Genomic DNA, 15,752 nt, shown 5'->3' with positions numbered 1-15,752 from the left:
TCGAATTGTGGAAGTCAACGAATGGCTACGCAGGTGGTGTCGGAGAGAAGGCTTTGGATTCTTCGACCATGGGATGGTGTTCCAAGAGGGAGGAGTGCTAAGCAGAGACGGGCTCCACCTAACAAAGAGAGGGAAGAACATCTTCGCAAGCAGGCTGGCTAACCTAGTGAGGAGGGCTTTAAACTAGGTTCACCGGGGGAAGGAGACCAAAGCCCTGAGGTAAGTGGGGAAATGAGATACTGGGAGGAAGCATGAGCAGGAGAGTGCAAGAGGGGAGGACTCCTGTCTCAGACTGAGAAAGCGGGACAATCAGCAAGTTATCTTAAGTGCCTATACACAAATGAAAGAAGCCTGGGAAACAAGCAGGGAGAGCTGGAAGTCCTGGCACAGTCATAGAATCATAGAATCACAGAATATCAGGGTTGGAAGGGACCTCAGGAGGTCATCTAGTCCAACCCCCTGCTCAAAGCAGGACCAATCCCCAGACAGTCAAGGAACTATGATGTCATTGGAATAACAGAGACTTGGTGGGATAACTCACATGACTGGAGTACTGTCATGGATGGATATAAACTGTTCAGGAAGGACAGGCAGGGCAGAAAAGGTGGGGGAGTTGCATTGTATGTGTAAGAGAGGAGTATGACTGCTCAGAGCTCTGGTATGAAACTGCAGAAAAACCTGAGAGTCTCTGGATTAAGTTTAGAAGTGTGAGCAACAAGGGTGATGTCGTGGTGGGAGTCTGCTATAGACCACCAGACCAGGGGGATGAGGTGGATGAGGCTTTCTTCTGGCAACTAGCAGAAGTTACTAGATCGCAGGCCCTGGTTCTCATGGGAGACTTTAATCACCCTGATATCTGATGGGAGAGCAATATAGCGGTGCACAGACAATCCAGGAAGTTTTTGGAAAGTGTAGGGGACAATTTCCTGGTGCAAGTGCTGGAGGAACCAACTAGGGGCAGAGCTCTTCTAGACCTACTGCTCACAAACCGGGAAGAATTAGTAGGGAAGCAAAAGTGGATGGGAACCTGGGAGGCAGTGACCATGAGATGGTCGAGTTCAGGATTCTGACACAAGGAAGAAAGGAGAGCAGCAGAATACGGACCCTGGACTTCAGAAAAGCAGACTTTGACTCCCTCAGGGAACTGATGGGCAGGATCCCCTGGGAGAATAACATGAGGGGGAAAGGAGTCCAGGAGAGCTGGCTGTATTTTAAAGAATCCTTATTGAGGTTGCAGGAAAAAACCATCCCGATGTGTAGAAAGAATAGTAAATATGGCAGGTGACCAGCTTGTCTAAACAGTGAAATCCTTGCTGATCTTAAACGCAAAAAAGAAGCTTACAAGAAGTGGAAGACTGGACAAATGACCAGGGAGGAGTATAAAAATATTGCTCAGGCATGCAGGAGTGAAATCAGGAAGGCTAGCAAGAGTTGCAGCTAGCAAGAGATGTTAAGAGTAACAAGAAGGGTTTCTTCAGGTATGTTAGCAACAAGAAGAAAGTCAAGGAAAGTGTGGGCCTCTTACTGAATGAGGGAGGCAACCTAGTGACAGAGGATGTGGAAAAAGCTAATGTACTCAATGATTTTTTTGCCTCTGTCTTCACAAACAAAGTCAGCTCCCAGACTGCTGCACTGGGCCGCACAGTACGGGGAGAAGGTGACCAGCCCTCTGTGGAGAAAGAAGTGGTTCGGGACTATTTAGAAAAACTGGACGAGCACAAGTCCATGGGGCCGGATGCGCTGCATCCAAGGGTGCTAAAGGAGTTGGCAGATGTGATTGCAGAGCCATTGGCCATTATCTTTGAAAACTCATGGCGATCGGGGGAGGTCCCGGATGACTGGAAAAAGGCTAATGTAGTGCCCATCTTTAAAAAAGGGAAGGAGGAGGATCCGGGGAACTACAGGCCAGTCAGCCTCACCTCAGTCCCTGGAAAAATCATGGAGCAGGTCCTCAAGGAATCAATTCTGAAGCACTTAGAGGAGAGGAAAGTTATCAGGAACAGTCAGCATGGATTCACCAAGGGCAAGTCATGCCTGACTAACCTAATTGCCTTCTATGAGGAGATAACTGGGTCTGTGGATGAGGGGAAAGCAGTGGATGTGTTATTCCTTGACTTTAGCAAAGCTTTTGATACGGTTTCCCACAGTATTCTTGCCAGCAAGTTAAAGAAGTATGGGCTGGATGAATGGACTATAAGGTGGCTAGAAATCTGGCTAGATTATCGGGCTCAACGGGTAGTGTTCAACGGCTCCATGTCTAGTTGGCAGCCGGTTTCAAGCGGAGTGCCCCAAGGATCGGTCCTGGGGCCGGCTTTGTTCAATATCTTCATTAATGATCTGGAGGAGGGCGTGGACTGCACTCTCAGCAAGTTTGCAGATGCCACTAAACTGGGAGGAGTGGTAGATACGCTGGAGGGTAGGGATAGGATACAGAGGGACCTAGACAAATTAGAGGATTGGGCCAAAAGAAACCTGATGAGGTTCAACAAGGACAAGTGCAGAGTCCTGCACTTAAGAAGGAAGAATCCCATTCACTGTTACAAACTAGGGACCGAGTGGCTAGGCAGCAGTTCTGCAGAAAAGGACCTAGGGGTTACAGTGGACGAGAAGCTGGATATGAGTCAACAGTGTGCCCTTGTTGCCAAGAAGGCTAACGGCATTTTGGGCTGTATAAGTAGGGGCATTGCCAGCAGATCGAGGGACGTGATCATTCCCCTCTATTTGACATTGGTGAGGCCTCACCTGGAGTACTGTGTCCAGTTTTGGGCCCCGCACTACAAGAAGGATGTGGAGAAATTGGAAAGAGTCCAGAGGAGGGCAACAAAAATGATTAGGGGGCTGGAGCACATGAGTTATGAGGAGAGGCTGAGGGAACTGGGATTGTTTAGTCTGCAGAAGAGAAGAATGAGGGGGGATTTGATAGCTACTTTCAACTACCTGAAAGGGGGTTCCAAAGAGGATGGATCTAGACTGTTCTCAGTGGTACCAGATGACAGAACAAGGAGCAATGGTCTCAAGTTGCAGTGGGGGAGGTTTAGGTTGGATATTAGGAAAAACTTTTTCACTAGGAGGGTGGTGAAGCACTGGAATGGGTTACCTAGGGAGGTGGTGGAATCTCCTTCCTTAGAGGTTTTTAAGGTCAGGCTTGACAAAGCCCTGGCTGGGATGATTTAGTTGGGAATGGGTCCTGCTTTGAGCAGGGGGTTGGACTAGATGACCTCCTAGGTCCCTTCCAACCCTGATATTCTATGATTCTATGATCCCAATCTCTGATTCCAGACCTCCCTCCTTTATGCCAGAAATTAGCCCAAACTCTGAGAAATGAGTAGCACATACTGTAGGAAAATTGCAGTTGTCTTTTTTTATTACACTTCTGAAATTATGCTGCCTGATCTATACAGTATGAATATCACAGAACTGAGTATTAGAAACACCCAGAGATCAGAAATCCTCTGGAGGATTCCTGATCTCTATCTTAATGTTTAAAATGACCCCAATCATTAACAAACAAACTCTGTATTAACTTCTCAAACAGAAGCAAGAAATTATTTGCATGGTAGGATACTTTGCCCTGTTTTAAGTAAAAATTGAAATTTTCCTTCCTGAATACATTGCCTTTTTATCTTAAGGTGTTAGCTTATAACTGCAACAAAGGAACTCTGTCACTAAAAATCTGAGTTTGACATGTTTTGATCAAGCAATTCTTTATTCTTGTTCAGACAGGGTTCATGCTTTAGAATAGTGTTACTTAATAGATGTTGCCTTATTGCTTATCCATTTTTCCAATATCAGTCCTCAACTTACAGTCACCTAGTGGTTATGTATTTCCATATCCTTCAGGACATCCATACCCTGAATTTCTTCTTGTCTCTCCTGTAGAATGAACACATGAAATCCAAAGATGATGTTCTACTAACCTAACGCTGCTCCAGCATTAGTATCTAGAACATCTACTGCAATCATTTCTCAATCATTTTTGCTGCCACCTCTAATGTACTTTACAAAATCTTAATCTTAACTATTCCAAGGAGGTAATACAAGAGCACAGAATGGGTTTTTTATAAAACACATTGTCTAATTCTTATACTTCAGGCATGCAAACAAGACAATTTAGAAAAGTTACATGGTCACTTTTTCCACAATGTAGGGGGGAAATGGTGCTTATTTTCTTAAGCCACTCAATTCTGCATCTTTTGGGAAACTAGAAATTGATTTGTTGGTCTTTGCCATCCACATCCGTAAAAGAAAAGAGTGTAGTAGCACCAGCAAGATATTTTCTTGTACCATACCCCAAACCATGAACAGAACTCAAACAAATACCAGGACAATTTTATAGGCCCTTTTTACAGGCCACTTTTCAAGGAAATCCTTCATTTATTGCAAAGCAGTCCTTGTCAATGGGTCCTTTTGGCTTCTCAGGTCACACTTACTCTTTTGCAGTGCAGCAGTTAGACCGTAGAATTCCCAAACTGGTTTTTCAGATTAAACATTAATTTTGCATTTCAGAAAGAGGGACCACTAGTTTGAGACTTTAAAAGTGTTGACAGACTTTTGCGCTGATATTATTCATGCACAGAAAATCTGTAGGTCCACTTAGATGTATATGTGATGAACACAACTCACTATAACGCACAACCTGGCATTCCTCAATCATGTCTATCGAAGTGTAAATCAGCATAATGCCTCATTCCTTAAAAGCCTGCTGTGGAAAACTCATACACGATGAGACTATTGAGAATAATAACTAAGCTTAATACTTACCCTCTGAAACATCTGCTGTGACAAAAATCTCGAAGTTACTTTGCTGATGCTTTTTTTCCCTCCTAATTTACAGTGGATGTATCCATATAAGTTAGCAGCTTGAAGGGAGATTCCAGCTATCACAAGAGCCTGCAGAAGTTGGCCCAATAAAAGGTATTACCTCACCCAACTTGTCTCTCTAAGAGGCTATAGACAATCAACAACTTAGTATGGACAAAATGATAATGCTGATTAATGTAAATAATATCAAAAGGAATTTACCTTCAAATAATAAATTAAAGCTTGCATTTTAGGAAGCTTAAATAACCAGTAACAGCTCTCCCTAGCCACTGACAGATTAGCCTTTTTTTTGGGGGAAGTCTCACTTTACATTTCAAGGATGGAAATCATTTCCCCGCCCCCCAGCTCTGGTCTCGCTCCTTTCAGCTTGACCCATTTTGTCAGTGCTTTAAATCTACAGTCATGTTCCCTTCATTTTAAGACATTCATAGCCAAATTCTCACTACCAGCTATTTACAAGACCTTTAATTTAATTTAACCTTGAATGCCACTACCCCTTTACCTACAAAGGAGGTTCTATAATAATTTGCAAATTTATGAAAGACTTAAGAATACAGTTTAGAAGATATGCCAACATTTGCAGAAAGCATAATTTTAGTACCACAAAACGATTTGGTAAACATTTTCTAATAGGTCAGCTTCAGCAGCTTTCAGAATCATAGAAATGTAGGACTGCTGGAGGGACCTCGAGAGTTTATCAAATCCAGCCCCCTGCGATAAGACACAACCAACTATATCTAGACCATCCCTGACAGATGCTTGTCTAACCTGTTCTTAAAAACCTTCAATGATGGGGATTCCCAACCTCTTGGAAGCCTTGTCCAGAGTTTTAACTATCCCTATAATCAAAGTTTTTTTCCTAATATCTAACCTAAATCTCTCTTGCTGCAGATTAAGCCCATTATTTCTTGTCCTACCTTCAGTGGCCATGGAGAACAATTGATCACTGTCCTCTTTATAACAGCCCTTAACAAATCTGAAGACATAACAGGTTCCCCCCTCTGTTGTCTTCTCTCAAGACTAAATGTGCCCGTTTTTTTAACCATTCCTCAGTGGTCAGGTTTTCTAAACAATTTAGAAAAGTTACATGTTTACTTTTTCCACAACGCATGGAAAAAATGGTGCTTATTTGGTGATTAAACGGTGATAGCCACAAAAATGATAAAACATCTCCTCTGGATTCTCTCCAGTTTGTCCAAGCCTTTCCTAAAGTGCGGCGCCCAGTACTGGCTGAGGCCTCACCAGTGCCAAACAGAGTGGGGCAATTGCCTCCTGTGTCTTATATATGACACTCTTGTTAATGCACCCCAGAATATTAATATTTTTCGCAACTGCATTACACTGTCAATTCATATTCAACATGTGATCCACTATAACACCCAGATCCTTCTCACCAGTACTACAACCTAGCCAGTTATTCCCCATTTTGTAGCTGTGAATTTGATTTTTCCTTCCTAAGTTTAGTAGTTTGCACTTCTCCATCTAGTTGTCTAATGAACTTAAGAAAATTAATATTATTGGTACTACTCTCTTCCAAAGAAAGTACCAGACATTTTCTAGAAAACAGTATCTTATTTTGGAAACAGTAATTGTAACTGAAGTTTAAAAGGCCTCATTTCAAGCATATGCTATACACCAGTGGTGGGCAACCTGCGGGCCGCATGCGGCCCATCAGGGTAATCTGCGGGCCATGAGACATTTTGCTGACATTGACTGTCCGCAGGCACAGTATCCCGCAGCTCCCAGTGGCCGCGGTTCGCCATTCCCAGCCCCTGCGGCCCGCCGCTTCGCGCAGCTCCCATTGGCCGGGAACAGCGAACCGCGGCCACTGGGAGCTGCGGGAGGCCATTACTGCAGACGGTCAATGTCAGCAAAATGTCTCACGGTTTGGAAACAGAAGCCTGCTCTACAACTTCTTGAAGCTATCATTTTAATCTTCTAACTTAAATTCTTACTTCCTATGGAATCTAACTTAAAACTATATTTTTAATATACTTGTTTTTCTGCTCCTTTCCCCTTCACTGCACTTATCACCCACAGCTCATATGGAGTTATCCCATGCTTACCAGCCATTTCAACTTCAAGGAAAACAAAGTGCTAAAAAAGAACACTGTCCAAATAACTGGACAGATAATCAGTCCAAGCCAAAAGATTCGAGCTTCAACTTCGGTTGAGGCAGCTATGCTTGTAGATACCTAGAAAGAAAAACATTTAGTTTTAATTACCAAAACACCCTGATAATAGTTAAGGACTGAGGCATTCCTTTCACAGATAATGTATATGCATTTGTATGTTCCTGTTGTGTTTTATATAATATCAGCTGTAGCTACTTGAAATAAATTATTTCCTATTGCCTGGCTGTATGCTTCCTTAGATTGGCATTCAGTTAACTGAAATCATTGCAGCATGGGAGAACAAAATACAGCTTCTAAATACTGTATTAATTTTATTTACACAGACAAAAATTGGTCATGCCCTGAACTCTACTTAGTACCATAGGTATGCTGGGTAACTAGTTGAACCACCAAGCATTTTAGACATTTATATTCTGCATGAAACAGCCATTAAAATTCAAATTTATCTTCAACAATATGAAAAGAAACATACTAAGTGGTAGAACTCAGTTGATTTTATTTAAATGCTACAAAATTATGAAGTACCCTAGAATGAGTATGTCCAGCACACTACACTGTTTAACAGGCAGGATAATAATGTTTTAGGAGCAAATTGTGAACCAAACCGCCACTTAATTCTCAAAAATCAATGTGTCATTTTGGCTCATATTTAATCTCACCTTGGATTTTGGAAAAACTAGAGGCACAGATCAGTCTACTCCAGTGGTCACCAACCGGTTGATCCTAGAGTCTCTCCCAGTCAATCGCGATCTCCGGGGGGAGCAGTGGGGTTGCCGCTAAGGCAGGCTCTCTGCCTGCCCTGTCCCCACACCATTCCTGGAAGCTGCCAGCATGGCCCCATGGGGGGCAGGGGTCTCTGCACGCTGTTCCTGCATGCAAGCACTGCCCCCGCAGCTCCCATTGGCCACAGTTCCCCGTTCCTGGCCAATGGGAGCTGTGGGGGCGGTGCCTGCAGAGAGGGGCAGCGTGAGGAGCCACATGCCCCCCGCTCATCCCAGGGGTCACAGGGGCGCATTGGCCCCTTCCAGGAGCAGTGTGGGGTCGGGGCAGGCAGGAAGCCTACCTTAGCCTCACTGTGCCGCCGACCGGGAGCCGCTCGAGGTAAGTGCTACCCAGCGGGAGGCCGCACCGCAGCCCTGAGCCCCCTTCCGGAGCCAGCACCCTATACCCCCTCCTACACCCCAACCCCTCTGCCCCAGTCCTGACCCCCCTCCCAGAGCCTGCACCCCATACCTGCTCCTGCACCCAACACTCTGCCCCAGCCCAGAGTCCCCTCCTGCACTCAAACTCCCTCCCACAGCTTGCACCCCTCACCTCAACCCCCTGCCCCAGGCTCAGCCCGGAGCCCCCTCCCACACTGCAAACCCCTTGTCCCCAGCGCAAAGTCTGCATCCCCCACAACCCCAACCCCCTGCCCCACCCCAGTGAAAGTGAGTGAGGGTGGGGGAGAGCAAGCAATGGACAGGGGTGGGGGGATGGAGTGAGCAGGGTGGGGCTTCGGGGAAGGGGGGGGGATAGATCCTGGGTTGCCCTTAAATTCAAAAAGTGATCTTGTGTGTAAAAAGGTTGGAGACCACTGGTCTACTCTAGACATACCCTATGCTGTGTAAAATGCTCCACTGAAAATGAGCAATGACATAACTATCTGGAAAGCCATTTAGAATAAATTGGCACCCTATATGTTTCAAGCTTGCAACATTCTACAATTTAGAAATCATGAAATGCAAGCCAGCTCTTCTATTATTAAACTGTGTACAATGACAGATTTCACTTTATTTGTATAACTTACTATTAAATGTTTGATATATTTTACAGTGAAGGTCATGCCTAGCACCACGCAAACTTCATTTACTGTTAAATACAAAGGGAATCCTTCAAGATTACTGTTTAAGTTGGTAACTGCAGAGCATGCCCAGTCTATTTTGAAGTCACAACAAATACATAATAGGCATGACTCCTGCTCCCGCAGAAGCCAGATATATCTGAGCTGACTCCTGAAGAGGTAACTAAGGCTTGGTCTACACTTACCCCCCAAGTCGAAGTAAGGTACACAAATTCAGCTACGTGAATAACGTAGCTGAATTCGACATACCTTACTTCGAACTTACCGCGGTTCAGACGCGGTCCACACGCGGCAGGCAGGCTCCCCGTCGACTCCGCGGTACTCCTCTCATTGAGCTGGAGTACCGCAGTCGACAGCGAGCACTTCCTGGTTCGATTTATCGCGTCCAGACCAGACGCGATAAATCGAACCAGGAAGTTCGATTTCCAGCCGCCGAACTAGCGGCTAAGTATAGACCAGCCCTCAGACACTAACGCAAGTTAAAGTACTGATTTGACTTTAACATGTTCTCTTATGCACAAACAGGACTGTTTTCAATCTACAAAAATGCTGAGTTGTCTTGAGTGAAAGAGGAAACATCCAAAATGTATGAAGAGCTAGAGTGAAGCACAAAAAGGGAAGCAATGGTTTAAGTAGAGCAAGCCTTCCATGTTTTGCAAAGTAAAGATTCAGTGCACAGGTCTTATAAACAAAGAGTTTGGGTTTTTTATAGAACTTAAATCCAGTATGGTCAGAAAAGTTATAGCATCCAAGTTGGAAACACTGATGAATCTTTACCCCAAGAGCTTGTTAGGAAAGGTTATAGCATGTCCTCAGCATATTCCCACTCTGGGGAAACGCCAGTGGGTGCGGCAGACTGGAGCTTTCTCATAGCAGTGTCTGTTAGAGCACTCATGCACTCCTTGGCATTCCAGAATGTTTGAAGGCAAGGCTATTATAAAGGGGGCAGGGTGCCCTCTACCACTTCAGTTTCTTCCAACTAGGCAGTAGCCTGACATGAATCTCTCTGGATCCATCATACCCAAATCATTCTCTAAAAATGCAGTGCCTTAGCTTAGTATAGTGTTAAACTTAGTTTTTTATTCTTTGTTCTTAGTTGAGACTTCAATTCCAGTTCCATGGCAGATCTGAAAACTAAGAGATGTGACTTCATAAGGTGTGCTTTTGTCCAGCAGTGTTCCTGGAATATGATGCCTATCGTAGAGCATTTATACTTGGCCTGCAGAGAGGGTCACTCTCCAAAACTACACAAGGAGCACCAGAAGAGGCTGCAAACCTTATTGCTTCAAGCAGCTCTGACTGCAAAACCTCCTGGATCATACTCATCCAACGGGTCCTGCATCTAAGGTGAAAAGGCCAGTGTCAGCTTCTGACACCTTGGAGAGTGAGAAGATGAAAAACACTATACATAAAGTTCTGATCTCTGCCCCAGGATATGGATCTAAGACCTCAATGCAGCCAGTGCCCAGATCACCTGTTCTAAACTTTAAGTGCTCAGACAGTCGATGCTGAACTCTGAAAAATCTTGATATTGGTCTACTTTGGTTCCGAGAAACACAGTGCAAGACAAGGCAACTCCTGTTAGCAGGGCCAAATCCTATACAGGAGACTCCTCCGATCTGTCAAAACATCAGTTCCTAAATCAGACTAAGATGTCAGGTCAGGGTAAATCCCTACCTAAGGGTATGTCTACACTACGAGGGTAATTTGATTTTACTTAAATCGAATATGTGGAATCGATATTGCAAAGTCGAACGTGTGTGTCCACACTAAGGACACACTAAGGACAGTAATTCGACTTTGTGAGTCCACACTAACGGGGCGAGCGTCGATATTGGAAGCGGTGCACTGTGGGCAGCTATCCCACAGTTCCCGCAGTCCCCGCTGCCCATCGGAATTCTGGGTCGAGCCGCCAATGCCTTCTGGGTAAAAAAAATTTGTCGTCATCCGTCCGTCACTAACGCCCTCCCTCCCTCCATGAAAGCGCCGGCGGGAAATCAGTTCGCGCACTTTTCTGGTCAGTGACAGCGCGGACGCCACAGCACTGCGATCATGGATCACGCTGCGACCATCGCTGCACTTCTGGCCGTTCTCAACACCTCGCAGCTTATCATACACCTTTCCCTGAGGCAGATGAAGAGTAATCAGGCGAGGAGGCTACGACACCGCCGTGATGGCCTGAAGTCGGAGAGTAGCACAGAGCTGTCAGAAACCACGAGCCCCAGCGCCCAGGACATCACGGTGGCAATGGGTCATGTGGATATCGTGGAACGGCGATTCTGGGCCCGGGAAACAAGCACGGACTGGTGGGACCGTATAGTGCTTCAGGTCTGGGATGAATCCCAGTGGCTGCGAAACTTTCGCATGCGGAAGGGGACTTTCCTCGAACTTTGTGAATTGCTGTCCCCTGCCCTGAAGCGCCAGAATACCAGGATGAGAGCAGCCCTCACAGTTGAGAAGCGAGTGGCCATAGCCCTCTGGAAGCTTGCAACGCCGGAAAGCTACCGGTCAGTCGCGAACCACTTTGGTGTGGGCAAATCTACCGTGGGGGTTGTTGTCATGCAAGTAGCCAAGGCAATCGTGAAGGTACTGCTCCCAAAGGTAGTGACCCTGGGAAACGCGCAGGTCATCATAGATGGCTTTGCCGCGATGGGATTCCCAAACTGCGGTGGGGCTATCGATGGGACTCACATCCCTATCCTGGGACCGGACCACCAGGCCAGCCAGTACATCAATAGAAAGGGCTACTTTTCAATGGTGCTGCAAGCACTGGTGGACCATCGGGGACGTTTTACAAACATCAACGTCGGATGGCCGGGCAAGGTTCATGACGCTCGCGTGTTCAGGAACTCTGGTCTGTTTAGACGGCTGCAGGAAGGTATTTACTTCCCAGACCACAAAATAACTCTTGGGGATGTGGAGATGCCTACAGTCATCCTCGGGGACCCAGCCTACCCGCTAATGCCCTGGCTCATGAAGCCCTATACTGGCGCCCTGGACACAGAAAAAGAACTGTTCAACTACCGGCTGAGCAAGTGCAGAATGGTAGTGGAGTGTGCTTTTGGCCGTCTCAAAGGGAGATGGAGAAGCTTACTCACTCGCTGTGATCTCAGTGAAACCAATATCCCCATCGTTATTGCAGCTTGCTGTGTGCTCCACAATCTGTGTGAGAGCAAGGGGGAGACCTTTATGTCGGGGTGGGAGCTAGAGGCAAATAGCCTGGCTGCTGATTACGCCCAGCCAGACAGCCGGGCGATTAGAAGATCACAGCGGGACGCCCTGTGCATCCGGGAGGCTTTGAAAGCTAGGTTCCTGAGTGAGCAGGGCAACCAGTGACTTTTCAGTTTGTGGACAGAAAAGCTGAACCTGCCCCCGTTTCTTTACCCAGTTCATTTTGACTATCCTCTCCAGTTACATACCCCCTTCACCCCCTTCCCCTTCCCAAAAAATAAAATCAGTTCTATTTTGTTAATGAACACCGTTGTCTGTATTGCTGTTTTCGCGGGAATATTTTAAACCGGGGACGCAGACTGTGGCGGGGGGCGGGTTTAGTGTTCTGATGCAAATGATGCTTCTAAACTCCCGGAATGACAGGCTCCGCACTGGTGGACTGGTTATTTCAATGGAGCCTGCCAGCACTCCTGGGGGGAACTGTGTGTATGTGTCGGCTATGTGACTTTCTGGCAGGGGGGGTAGGGTTACAGATCCCCTGCTGCATGGATCTGTGAGCCAGGATAAGGACCGCTGCATAAGATCTGTAACGGCCCTCCCCCGCCACAAAGTCACAGAGCAACCCCCCCCCCCAGAACATGAAAAACACCTCCCAGACTGACCAGGGTAACCAGTGACTGCACTGTGTATGTGTCCTGATGCTGGACCTGACACCGCCTCTGTACCCTGCTAAAGATCACTGTCCTGTCCAATTACCAATCCCCTTCCCCCCTCCAGACAGACTCTCCCTCAAAAGAACCTGACTGAAACAGCAATGAACAGAAACAAACATTTTATTGCGAACCAGACATGAAACGTGGGGGGTGAAACTTGGACGGGGGCTTGTGTGAGGTGGGTAGGAAAGGACTTATGAAATTTTGGGGAATGTCAGCCTTCTAGTGCTAGAGCAGTCTGCAGGGGTTGACTGAAAGTTTTAACGTCCCTTGCCGCCCCTCCTTCTTTGGACTTTAGGTGAGGGTGGTGTGGGACTTGGTGGCGGGTGAGGGCGGTTACAGATAGACTGCAGCGGGGCTCTGTCCTCCTGCCTCCGGTCTTGCAGAATATCCACAAGGCGCCGGAGCGTGTCCGTTTGCTCCCTCATTAGTCCAAGCAGCTTTTCAGTAGCCTGTTGGTCCTCCTGACACCACCTCTCCTCCCGTTCCATGACTGCTCGGTGCATTTGTGACAAGTTCTCCCTCCACTGTGTCTGCTGGGCTGCCTGGGCTCGGGAGCAGCCCATTAGTTCTGAGAACATGTCTTCACGCGTCTTCTTCTTCCTCCGCCTAATCTGCGCTAGCCTCTGGGAGTGTGCTGACAGGCTGGGTTGGGAGACAGTCGCAGATGTGTCTGTGTGAATTGTAAAAAGGGAGTGAATTCCTGAGACAGATAAATGAAATTGTATACAAAGAACCTAGTCTTTCTCTGTGAACAAGACCATGCACTGCACCTCTCACATGCGCACTCAGGACAAGGTCGAATTTTCGGCCGTCGCCTTCAGTGCCTGTGGACTTGCGGTGGTCTTGGAGTGATCAGAGAACTGTGGCTGGAGACCTGAACTTCTGGAGCGGGCAATAATGGTAAGCCGTAGACTTGTGGCTGCTTAAAACTCCAGCAGTAGCACTGGCCTCCTTTCACATTGAAAGCAATGCCAGTCTCTGCTGCCAGCAATCAGGACAGCATCAACTCTGCCCCTGTCCCACCCCCTCGCGGCTGTCCCAGGGAAAGATCCCTGTATGCTGCCCCTCTCCCTCCACCGCGTGGCTGTAAAGCAGTCCCAATACTAACATTCCCCTCCCTAATTCAAAGCAGGGCGTCATGAGCGACATCACCCTCCTGAGGATCCCAGACACCCAGAGAGAACGCATGCTGCGGGAAAGCATGCAGAAACCGGGGCCGTATGCCGCCATGCTATGTCGGGCCATGATCCCCGAGTACTTGATTGTGGCGTGGAGGGGACATGTCTGCTACCACGGAGGGCCCACTAAGATCGCCCTACCCCGGAACCTCATAAACAGGCTTGAGATCTACCTCCACGAGACCTACGAGGAGTTCTCCTACGAGGATTTCTCGTCAATCCCCGGCCACATTGACCGGATTTTCGCCTAGGTGCACTGGGACTATGGAGTGGAGCGTCTTGGGCCTCGGAATCATGTAGTAAGGGACATTGTGAAAATTTTTTAAAATACTTGGGACTAAATTGAGAAGAGCCTAAGACAGAGAAATCATGAAAACCCATTTGTTACCTTTGTAAATATTCCTGTTTTGTACCTGATTATTTTTTTACTAGTTTACAGCACTTTTATAAATATACATTGTTAATAGTATAAATATTACCGTTCTGTTTTAAATAAATGTTTACATGTTTACAGCACTTACTGCTTGATCCTTCCCCTGATTCTGTGTCCGGGGTAAGGGATGGGGACGGTTGGTACGGGATCTCGGTAAGGGTGATGAAGAGCTCCTGGCTGTCGGGGAAATCAGCGGTGCCAGCGCTGTCGACTGCCTCGTCCTCCTCATCTCCTTCTTCATCTTCCCCATCCGCTAACATGTCCGACGAGGAACCGGCCGCGGACAATATCCCATCCTCGGAGTCCACGGTCAGGGGTGGGGTAGTGGTGGCGGCCGCTCCCAGGATGGAATGCAGTGCCTCGTAGAAACGGGATGTGTGGGGCTGGGATCCGGATCGTCCGTTAGCCTCTTTGGTTTTTTGGTAGCCTTGTCTCAGCTCCTTGATTTTCACGCGGCACTGCGTTGCATCCCGGCTGTAGCCTCTCTCTGCCATGGCTTTGGAGATCTTCTCGTAGATCTTAGCATTCCTTCTTTTGGAGCGCAGCTCGGCAAGCACGGACTCATCGCCCCACACTGCGATGAGATCCAAGACTTCCCGATCAGTCCATGCTGGGGCCCTCTTTCTATTAGATTGCACGGCCATCTCTGCTGGAGAGCTCTGCATCGTTGCCACTGCTGCTGAGCTCACCTCGATGTCCAAAGAGGAACTGAGATTCAAACTGCCCAGACAGGAAAATGAAAATGAATTCAAATTTTCCCGGGGGTGTGGCTGGTCAGAGCATCCGAGCTCGGACTGCTGTCCAGAGCGTCAACAGAGTGGTGCACTGTGGGATAGCTCCCGGAGCTATTAGCGTCGATTTCCATCCACACCTAGCCTAATTCGATATGGCCATTTCGAATTTAGCGCTACTCCTCTCGTTGGGGAGGATTACAGAAATCGATTTAAAGAGAGCTCTATGTCGAACTAAATGGCTTCCTGGTGTGGACGGGTGCAGGGTTAATTCGATATAACGGCGCTAAATTCGACATAAAAGCCTAGTGTAGACCAGGCCTAAGTGTCATCCCCCAGTTCTGAAGATCACTTCAAATCTGAAGATTATTCCAGAACTGGCAGTTGTTTCTACATTGTCCATCTGCACTGCATCAACCTTCACTGTGGAAGCCCAAATGCACCGCACAGATCCAGTGCCGGCTCCACAAGGGACAAAAATGGTTTCTGCCTCTAAGGTTGGAATAAGAGGAAGGCTCCTGCTAGTTATCCTCAGATCTGTCCACCAAAGAAGAAAAGGTTGGATGAGTCATTGCAGATATCCCCAGACACTTCTCTTCCCCACTCTGTCCCCCCCCGCCACATCAAAACAGCTAAACACTACCACTGGCACCACTTTAGTCTATTCTTGAATAATTGCTTCAATTAAAGCTTTCAGGTCTTTCTGTATCCTTGAAAGTTCACC

General features: G+C 47.1%; 1 protein-coding gene across 1 annotated transcript in view; it reads right to left on the bottom strand.

Annotated features, from left to right (window-relative positions):
• TVP23A (trans-golgi network vesicle protein 23 homolog A) overlaps window positions 1-15,752 on the bottom strand; it is a 31,363-nt gene that overhangs the window by 1,120 nt on the left and 14,491 nt on the right. Inside the window, exons 5-7 of the mRNA XM_024194035.2 lie at window positions 6,888-7,016; window positions 4,762-4,890; window positions 3,805-3,873 (exon numbers count right to left, since the gene is read on the bottom strand). Of these exons, the coding sequence (XP_024049803.1) occupies window positions 3,811-3,873; window positions 4,762-4,890; window positions 6,888-7,016 (321 nt within the window). The 3' untranslated portion in view covers window positions 3,805-3,810. The remainder of the gene's footprint in view (window positions 1-3,804; window positions 3,874-4,761; window positions 4,891-6,887; window positions 7,017-15,752) is intronic.

This window comes from Terrapene carolina, unplaced genomic scaffold, assembly GCF_002925995.2.
Source record: "Terrapene carolina triunguis isolate 2854851 unplaced genomic scaffold, T_m_triunguis-2.0 Scaffold93, whole genome shotgun sequence".
Classification (NCBI taxonomy): domain Eukaryota; kingdom Metazoa; phylum Chordata; order Testudines; family Emydidae; genus Terrapene; species Terrapene triunguis.
Note: the sequence above shows the minus strand (reverse complement) of the source record. Positions and strands in the feature narration are given on the sequence as shown.